The 9,752-nt window shown below is 36.4% G+C and overlaps 1 protein-coding gene across 1 annotated transcript; it reads left to right on the top strand.

Annotated features, from left to right (window-relative positions):
• The first annotated feature begins 1,091 nt into the window (after window positions 1–1,091).
• Window positions 1,092–9,521, top strand: boca (LDLR chaperone boca). Its single transcript, XM_076203900.1, has 4 exons — window positions 1,092–1,307; window positions 8,224–8,459; window positions 8,593–8,737; window positions 8,865–9,521. Exons 1-4 carry the CDS (start codon window positions 1,101–1,103, stop codon window positions 8,949–8,951), a joined length of 675 nt encoding a protein of 224 aa, XP_076060015.1. The 5' UTR covers window positions 1,092–1,100; the 3' UTR covers window positions 8,952–9,521.
• The last annotated feature ends 231 nt before the right edge of the window (window positions 9,522–9,752 follow it).

Genomic DNA, 9,752 nt, shown 5'->3' with positions numbered 1-9,752 from the left:
CCACGAGCAATTCCCCCCCCCCACCCTGTAAATACAATAGGCACTTCTCTTTGCGTTGGGATCCACGAAACTTCAATTATCTTCAGAACGTCTTCTAAGCCGTCCGTTCGTTGAAGTGTGTGTGTGTGTGTGTGTTTATCATACCTAGCTCAAATTCATATGAGGCTTTGTTACGTGGAATTTAATGAGCCATACTCTTCATCCAACTTCGTCGGTAGCAGGATTCGAACGCCCATCCCCACATCGCAAGGAAGAGTTTAAATGTGTTTTAGATGAAGTGCCTGAGAAGTATGGTAGGGATTGCTAGGCTGGGAGGAGAACGGTGGTGGAAAGGGAGCTGGGAGATATGGTTGATGGTTTGGACACATGGAAAGAAGGAAGAAAGATTAGTAAAAGAGGTGTCAAAGGCAGAGGTACATGGAGACATGAGGGGGCGACCAAGGATGAGATGGATGGATGGGGTATAAGGAGTATTAGGAAAGAAAATTATGTCTGTTGAGGAAGGAAAGAAATCAGATAGTGAGTGGAGAATTATTCTGTATGGATGATGCTGTGATGCATGGAAGAGAGTGGATGGAAGATGGGGGTGGGGGTGAGGGAGTATGTGTGAATGATAGGCTATTTTGACGCAGTCCGAAGGAATTTCTCTCCGTCTTATCCTTTTTCTGCATAAAGGGACGGAGAGGGGGGGGGTGCCAAGTAAATGAAGCGGCCTTGTTGTGGATGTGCTGTCTTGCTGCATTGCCTCTGACCCGGGGCAGTGGGCGAGATGCAGGGATGACCCGTCATCCAGGAGCCAAGAAAAGAGGGAGGGAGGGAGGGAGGGGTGGTGAATGGAAGTGGAGTGTGTGGGACTGAAATGGGTGGGAGTGGATCTATGCTTTTGACTTTGACTACCTCCCTTGTAAGGAGGAAAAAGCCCTTGGTGTAAGTGTGTATGTACAATGATCCTTTAAAAAATAATACATACAAAATGTAAACAAACATGTTTGAAGTTTCAATAATGCTATCTTACCGGGACTGTAGTACGCGATTCTCTTTATAAGCAAAAGAGCATCGAAAAGATTATAAACAGCATTTGAATTGTAATAGGATGTTAGATGGGATTCTGTTATCAATTTGTAAGGACACGTAAACCTAACGTGAAGATGGTTAAATGGACTTTTGTTCATGTAATTGTCATAATATGTATTCTTCAGCCTGTATTTACGAAGAAATTCACAGACGAAGAAAAGCCAGCCTGGGCGAAGAAAGACATCCGAGATTACAGCGACGCCGATTTAGAAAGACTGTTAGATCAGTGGGATGTAAGTTATTTTTGTAATTATTCAGTCACTAGTGAGAGAAAATTTATGTTTTATTATGTGGTCATTACGTTATAATTGTAATAAGACCATTACATATCTTACGATACAAAATACAATTAAATATGACACAAATTGGGGGTGTACCGGTAGCTGTTTCGAGGTACCGGTATTCTAAAGTTCCCATTCATTATTATATAGCTTATTCCATGATTTGATGAGTATACTAAAATCCTTCCGTTTAAACAGAATACAAACGAATACCTATAATAAATTCAATGCTACCAGTCTATTATATGAATTGGTTTATTTTGGATGTGCACACTCAAACTTTACCTTGTCACCTTTGTGACCTTGTGTTACCATGGATATTTTGGTGAATATGCTTAAACTACAGGAACTGAAAGATGTAGCACTAGAAATTTAAATATCAGTATTGTAAAATATAATACATCAGTGTATTGTACATTTTTCAAGGCAGAAATCCATGAAAAAAAAATTGCTAAAGGTAAACACCACCGAATGCATCTGCAACAATGGGTTTTAGTCCAAATTAATTTCTTTGATTTCCATATCTATCAAAACAAAGATGGCATCGTAGGCACTTGTCAGGGCTCAGTTTGCTAGTGTATTGCTTTTAGCAACTTTTTCTATTATTGATTTCTGCCAAGAAAAACATATGTTGATGTATTATAATTTACAAAATTAATATCTAATTTTCTGTTGCTATATCATTTAGGTGTGCAGTTCTAAAATTTTACTTATAAATCTATCTACTTGAAATTGTTTTTGCATAGTTAACTTATATGTAGTTAAGTTAAGGTACAAGTAAAGGAGAATAACTTGTAATTAATGAGTTTTGTACACCCAAACTTCTGTCTCGTCATTGCTGCTAATTTAGAAGAACCTGAACTTTGTCAGAATTCATAAACGCCCTCCTATCTTAGGAGGGTAGTAACAAAACTTCAACAAGAATGAATAATAGTGATAGGTTGGAAGGGACTTGAAAGGATGAAAATCTGTAGGAAGTAAAACTTTGAACACCTATATTTGGGGTCATGTAGTAGCAAGTGTAAGTGAATTCTAGAGTAAAGGGTGCAAGTACACATATGGGAGGAATTAAGTGTTATGAGAAATAGGTGTCTTGGCATGAATCCAAAGAGAAGGTTGTATGAGAGAGTAATTATACCCATGGCACTATATGGAGTGGAGATTTGGTATTTGAAGGTGGCTGAAAGGATGAGCCTATGTATATTTGAGGTAAAGTTTGTTAGAAGCATGGTAGGGATTATGAAGAAGGAGAGCGAGAAATGTGGCAAGGCAGAGAGTAAGGGTAGAAAGTGTCAGAAGTGTAGATCAAATAGTTTTGAGATAGCTCAGGTATATGGGAAGAGTGCGGGAAGAAAGACTAGAAAAATGGGTGGGGAGCAGAAGTGGATAGGATGAACTTGAGAGGAAAACTGAGATTTTGAATGAATAGGGTGAAAGAAGCATTGAGTCTAGTCAGGCAAGGGTTTGTACAAGGGTGAATGGTTGTAAATGGATAAGATAAAACAGCCGGAAGGAATGTTCATCTTGTCTTCATTTGTGATGATGATATGGTTTAACATCACACACTCCCCCCTATCGGGAGGTTAGGATGGTGCCCCTCACAGAGGGCTTTGTAGAGTGGAATTTAATGATCCATGCCCTTGGTTCAACTTCGCTGGTGGCAGGATTTGAACTGCCCTCACCTAGAAATTCACCACAAGTAACGATGCCCTAACCCGCTCAGCCAGTGAATGAGGGGTCGTGGTTGCCATATAATAAAGAAGTGGGACTAAACAGATCTGGCTGATGGGTCCTGCTATGGAAGTGCAGTGTGACACTTTATTGACTTGATCCAAGTGGTGTGGGAGGGGACAGAGATGACTTTATCAAGAAGTGTCAAGATGGGGAAGGGTTACAAATGGGTCCAGGATGGATGTATAGTTGCTACACACACACACACACACACTTCAGCGAATGGACGGCTTAGAAGACGTTCTGAAGAAAAGTGAAGTCTGTGGATCCCAACGCAAAGAGAAGTGCCTAGTGTTTTTGCAGGGTGGGGGGGAAATTGCTCGTGGAGTAGTGGGAACGTAGGGAAAGAGGAAAAGGGGAGGGATTACTGAGGGAAATGGAAGGAAATGAGGAGGGAGTAGACTTTGACCAGCCAGACAAGCGGAAGGTAAACAAAAGACTTAGCGAGGATCAAATGTCTAATAAAAATGTAAAGATTAGAAGTATAGAGAGGAGCAATACAGAAGAAAGTGACGAGAATATGTTCCAGGGATTTAAAGAGGGTGGGGGGGACACAACCCCCCCCCCGACTGATAAGACTAGAGGAGAGAGTTGATAAGGTGATCGAGGACTTGGAGCGTAAGTTAGGTAACGTAGACTCCATTTTTCAAAGAATTGAAAGGTTGGAACAACTAGAGAAGGCTAACAGAAACTTAACTGAAGAAATAGAGGACCTAAAAAGACAGTTAGGAAATGTAAAGGAGGAGAATGAGAAATTGAAGAAGAATAGTAATGAAAACAGAGAGAAACTAGCTACAGAAGCTAAAAATTGGAGAATAACTCAAGAAGGGAATAAGGTTTCATTCACTGACATAGTCAAACAGCAATTGAAAGAACATAATGAAGACTCAGTTATTAAAGTGATGAGACAGAAGGAGAATATAGTAAGAGAATTAGCTGACAAAAAGAAATGTATAATTATATTAGGAATGGAAGAGAAACATAACCCAGATAGAACTGCAAGAATCAAGGAGGAAAATGAAAGAGTAAGCAGTTTATTAAAATTAGTCCAGGAAGATGAACCAGAAATTATAAAGGAAATTGAGGAAAAATTCAGACTCGGAAAATATAGTACAGATAAGACCAGACCAATTAAGATTAAATTCAGGTCACAAACAACAGCAGAGAAAATTCTATCCAAGACAGGGAAACTAGCAACAAATGATCAATATAAAAAGGTATGGATAAAAAGAGAAATGAATAAGGAGGAAAGAGAGGCAGAAAAGCAGAAAAGAATTGAAGCTAAGGCAAAAAACGAGGAAAGAACGGAGTCAGAGAAAGAGAGATTCTATTGGAGAGTAGTGAACATGAAAATAAAGCAGTTCGACATACTAAAGAAAAACATAAGGGAAACAGAGAATACAATGGAAGTGGCAGAAAACTAAGAGTGTCTTACACAAATATAGATGGATTGATAACAGGATTGAATGAACTGAATGATTATTTGAAAGAAAAAGAACCGGACATAATGGGAATTGTAGAAACAAAATTAAAAGGCCCACTACCACCCAACAGTGTAGGACATGATACATACAATTATTGGATTAGAAACAGAGAGAAAAAACAAGGGGGTGGAGTTATGTTCCTGACTAAGAAGGATATAAACGTGAAAGGTGTCATATATGGAAAGAATACAGTAGAGATGATTATGATAGAAGTGGAAGACCGAGATAAGAAGAGCAGAAAATTTGTGATCAATTATGTGCCTCCGAAAACAGCCTCATGGGAGGAGAGTGAACATAAAAGTATGTTAGAGGACACAAAGATAGCATTAACTAAAATAATGGAAGACGGAGGAAGAATAGTTATGATGGGCGACTTTAATTGCAAAGAAATCTGCTGGGAAGAAATGACAGTAAAGAGTGGTGATGACTCATGGGGAAATGCTCTACTTGAGATGATTACTGACCATTCAATGACACAATGGATACAAGAGAACACTAGGTATAGAAATGAAGAAGAACCATCGAGGCTAGACTTAATAATTACATGTGAACCTAGAATAGTGGACAAGATTGAATATAAAACACCAATAGGTAAAAGTGACCACATATTGATTGAACTGGAACTTAATGAAGAAAAATATATGAAAAGAAATGAACAATATAGAAAAGGAAGAATGATGTATGAAAAAACAAACTTTGATAAAATAAGAGAATTCTTCCAACAAGAAAACTGGGAAGAAATATACAAAGAAGAAACAACAGTGGAAGAGAAATGGAATATTTTGACAAAAATTTACAAAAAAGGAGTGGAAAAGTATGTCCCAAGACAAAAACAAGAAAAAGAATATGTAAAATGCTGGTACAACAAAAGTTGTAGGGAGTTAAAGGACAAAAGAGACAAAGCCTGGAACAGATGGAAAAAAGACAGAAGACCTGAAAAATGGAAAATATATACTGGTTATAGAAATGAATATGTACAAAAGTGCAGAGAGGAAAAAAGAAAATATGAAAAAGATGTTATAGAAAAGTGTAAAGATCAACCAAAACTATTCTACAGATTTGTAAACAATAAACTGAAAAACAAACAAGACTTAGAGAAATTAAGACAAGGAGGAGTTGAATACACTGAGGAAATGGAAATGGCAGTAATTATGAACAAACATTTTAAATCAGTGTTTACAAGGGAAAATATACAACCTGAAGAGATTGAGTGGAAGGAAAAAGTCCCCCCTATGGAAGAAATAGAAGTAACAAAGAATGAAATATTGACACACTTGGGTAATTTTGATGTCAGAAAATCGCATGGGCCAGATGAAATAGCAAACTGGATTCTGAAAGAATGCAGGAATGAACTGGCAGACAAAATACATAGCATAATAAGCAGTTCCTTAAAAGAAGGAAAAGTTCCAGAAGATTGGAAAAAAGCAAATATAGTACCTATATATAAAGGAGGAAATAAAGAAGAACCTACCAACTATAGACCAGTCTCTCTAACAAGTACAATAGCAAAAATATGTGAAAGAATTATCAAAAGTAGATGGGTAAAATACTTGGAAAAAAACAACGTACTAAATCCAAGGCAATTTGGATTCAGACAAGGACGATCATGCGTCACCAATTTAATATGTTTCTATTCAAGGCTAATAGATATAATACAAGAAAGAGATGGATGGGCTGATTGTGCATTTCTAGACCTAAAAAAAGCTTTTGACAAAGTACCACATAAGAAGTTGCTTAAGAAATTAGAATATGAAGGAGGAATACAAGGTAAATTGCTAAATTGGATGGAAGACTTTTTGCAAGAAAGAAAAATGAGAGTAGTGATAAGAGATCAGCACTCAAAATGGAATGAAGTAATAAGCGGTGTCCCGCAGGGAACAGTTCTGGCCCCAATAATGTTTGCTATATATATTAATGATATGGATGAAGGAATTGAAAGCTATATGAGCTTCTTTGCAGATGATGCAAAATTACTGAAAAGAGTGAAAACTGAAGAAGATTGTGAATCACTACAGAGAGATCTAAATAAAGTACAAGAATGGAGTAGGAAGTGGGAGATGGAGTTCAATACAAAAAAGTGTAGTATAATGGAATTTGGAAAAAGCAAAAACAGAATAACAGGATCATATAATTTGGGAAAAGAAGGAATAAAAAAAGTAGAAAATGAGAAGGACCTGGGAGTCATTGTTATGAATAATATGTCACCTGAGAAACATATAAATAAGATTTTTGGAGAAACTTATAATTTAATAAGAACAATCAAAGTGGCATTTACATACCTGGATGAAGAAATGGTGAGGAAAATCCTAATCACCCTGATAAGACCAAGATTGGAATATGCAGCAACGATATGGTCACCAAGTACAAAAAAATGTATAAAAAAACTTGAAAGAATACAAAGAGCAATTACAAAACTGGCACCAACACTCTCAAAACTATCATATGAAGAGAGACTACAAAAACTTAAACTACAGACACTAGAGCAAAGAAGAGAGAGAGGAGATTTGATAGCTATTTACAGAATCATGAAAGGCATAGAAATTACTGATAGAGAGAATCTGATAAAATGGGATGACAGAAATACAAGAGGACACGGAAAGAAAATAAAAAAAGACAGCTATAGAAGAGATTTTAAAAAGAACAGCTTTCCTCACAGAGCAATAGACAGTTGGAACAAGTTAGATGAGAAAGTGGTGTGTGCAAAAACAATACATGAATTTAAAAATAGTTTAGATAAAATGAGATATGAAGACGGGACCCCACGAGCATAGCTCCCCTTCCCGTAAAATACAACTAGGTAAATACAACTAGGTAAATACAAATTGGACGAAACAATGGTGTGTGCAAACACCGTACAAGAATTTAAGAACAAACTAGATGTTGCGAGATACAAAGACTGGTCACTATGAGCATAGCTCCCCTTCCCATATAATACAACTAGGTAGATACACACACACCCCTCTACATAACCTTATCCCAAGTTCATTTTGGGGACACCCTCCACACACACACACACATGTATGCATGCACTCACTCATTCCAAAGATAAATAGAGTTCATGGTATAATGAGAAATTATCAAGTTATTTAGTGAATATGTAGATGAAGAATCTTGCAAATGTATATGATAACTGACATTGTATGAGCCACATTTTTTTTTATTTATATATATATATATATATATTATATATATATATTATGAATTTTCTTCAATATTTACCTGCAAGGAACTGGTAATTTTCACTTATGTTGTTTTACACAGTATTTGCAATGAAATATTCTGAAGCTATGATTTAATTATAACTGAATCTGTTTCACAGTTAAACCATATTTTGGAATAGAAGTAACCACCTGCTATGTAGGCAGTTAAAATGTGTTACAAGTACCTAACAATTTTCAGGTCCTGAGTAAACTAGGCAGGGGACTGGGGACTTTAGAGAAAAGATTGCTTGGTTTGGTTAGGCTGCCAGACCACCATTAGTTGGTATGCATCATTGGGCCATGCCATGTTTATCATGGCAGGAATGAGTGGGGCATACAATCAGCAATTGATCAGCCATTCATAGTCCACTACTGAACAGATGTCTCTTCCAAATACTCCTAGAAGTCCCATGTCAATTACAATTATTATTATTATTTGATTTTAATTTTCAGGAAGATGAAGAACCTCTACCAGAGGATGAATTACCCGAGCATTTGCGACCACAACCCAAGATCCAGTTTGATCCAACCAACATACAAGATCCAGAGGCTCTACTGAAGATGAGCAAGAAGGGAAAAACTCTAATGATGTTTGTCAAAGTTAAAGATATATATAGCAGAGAGAATGCAGAAGAGGTAACCAAACTTTGGCAGAGTGCATTATGGAACAGTCACATTCAAGCTGAAAGGTTAAGTTCTGTTTGTTTTGGTAATTAGATTTTAAAATATACGAGTATGTAACATGTTCAAAAGTATTTCTAGTCTAGCTCCTTATTGTGGTTAGCCACATAAAGCATTTATCTAAAAGTCTCTTGTTTCTAGGTACATGATAGATGGCAATAGAGCAATTTTTATGTTCAAAGATGGGTCTCATGCATGGGAAGCTAAAGACTACTTAATTGAGCAGGAAGAACTTGAAGAGTGCACTGTTGAAAACAAACAGTATTATGGTCGTTTTACACCACAGGTAATGTTAACTTGAAGGAAGTTTAAAATTATTTGAATTGTAAATAATTTTTATTGTGCAAGTAAGAACTTTTTAATACATTTGCATGTTAGGTTTTTGTGATTCTTAACATATATTTCATACACAGGGGAGAGAACAAGTAAAGGAAGAGAAGGCAGCCAAAAAAGGCAAGAAGGCAAAGAAAAAGAAGAAGGCATCAAAAGATGAATTGTGATCTTTTCAAATTTAGGTTTAGTGATATACATCATCCCATACCCTGCATTAGTTTTATGTAGTCAGTGCTTGAGGTACTATGCTATCCCAATGGATCAGTGATGTATTGTTCTTTTATTATTTGTGATTAATTAAAAAAGAAAAAATCCTGATCACTTTCAACATATGTTATCCCTCCTTTAATCTCTCCTTTAACACCTTTAGACTCCACCCCTTTGCTGTAATACTGTTCCTGAGGATAGCAGTACTGGTTGTTGCCTACAAAACTTTTTCCCTCCATTATCTCTAAAAAAAAAATGGATGAACAAATGACTACTTTGTATATATTTAAAGCACAAAATGTATATCTTTGGATATTACCCCCTTTTCCCCTTAGAATAAGATTTGGCATTGAAAAAAATATATATGAAGTGTGGTACTGTGTGAAAGAAATAAACCAGTATCAAAGGTTTGAGTGAGGTATCAAAGCCTTGATATGTGTCACAAAAATTATTGATATGTTGAAATTAATGAATGGGATTATACATGGTGATAAGACTGTTACTGTTTTAATAAAGTTTGTTAATAAATACTTAGATTTTGTAAACCAATCCAGGGGGATCAAAACCTAACAAATAATACCATATTTGAGTTTGTAGACTCAGAGATGAGGTGAGGAGCTTACATAAAGCACATAGCTGCAACTGAAGCTATCACTTTTGCACTATATACTAAACAGTTGGACAAATAGCAGTTGCTATAGGGCATCAGAAAGAAGTGTGGATTTGAATCTACATCTAGGATACACGATCCATATGCTTCC

This window comes from Oratosquilla oratoria, chromosome 20 (genome assembly GCF_046742065.1).
Source record: "Oratosquilla oratoria isolate Oo_2021 chromosome 20, ASM4674206v1, whole genome shotgun sequence".
NCBI lineage: Eukaryota > Metazoa > Arthropoda > Malacostraca > Stomatopoda > Squillidae > Oratosquilla > Oratosquilla oratoria.
This window is presented reverse-complemented; position numbering and strand designations above follow the sequence as displayed.

Coding starts and splice junctions, on each gene's coding strand:
- boca (XM_076203900.1), top strand. CDS start 1,101: ATGGGATTCTGTTATCAATTTGTAAGGACACGTAAACCTAACGTGAAG. Junction 1,308..8,223: donor GACTGTTAGATCAGTGGGAT/GTAAGTTATTTT, acceptor TTTAATTTTCAG/GAAGATGAAGAACCTCTACC. Junction 8,460..8,592: donor AGTCACATTCAAGCTGAAAG/GTTAAGTTCTGT, acceptor TCTTGTTTCTAG/GTACATGATAGATGGCAATA.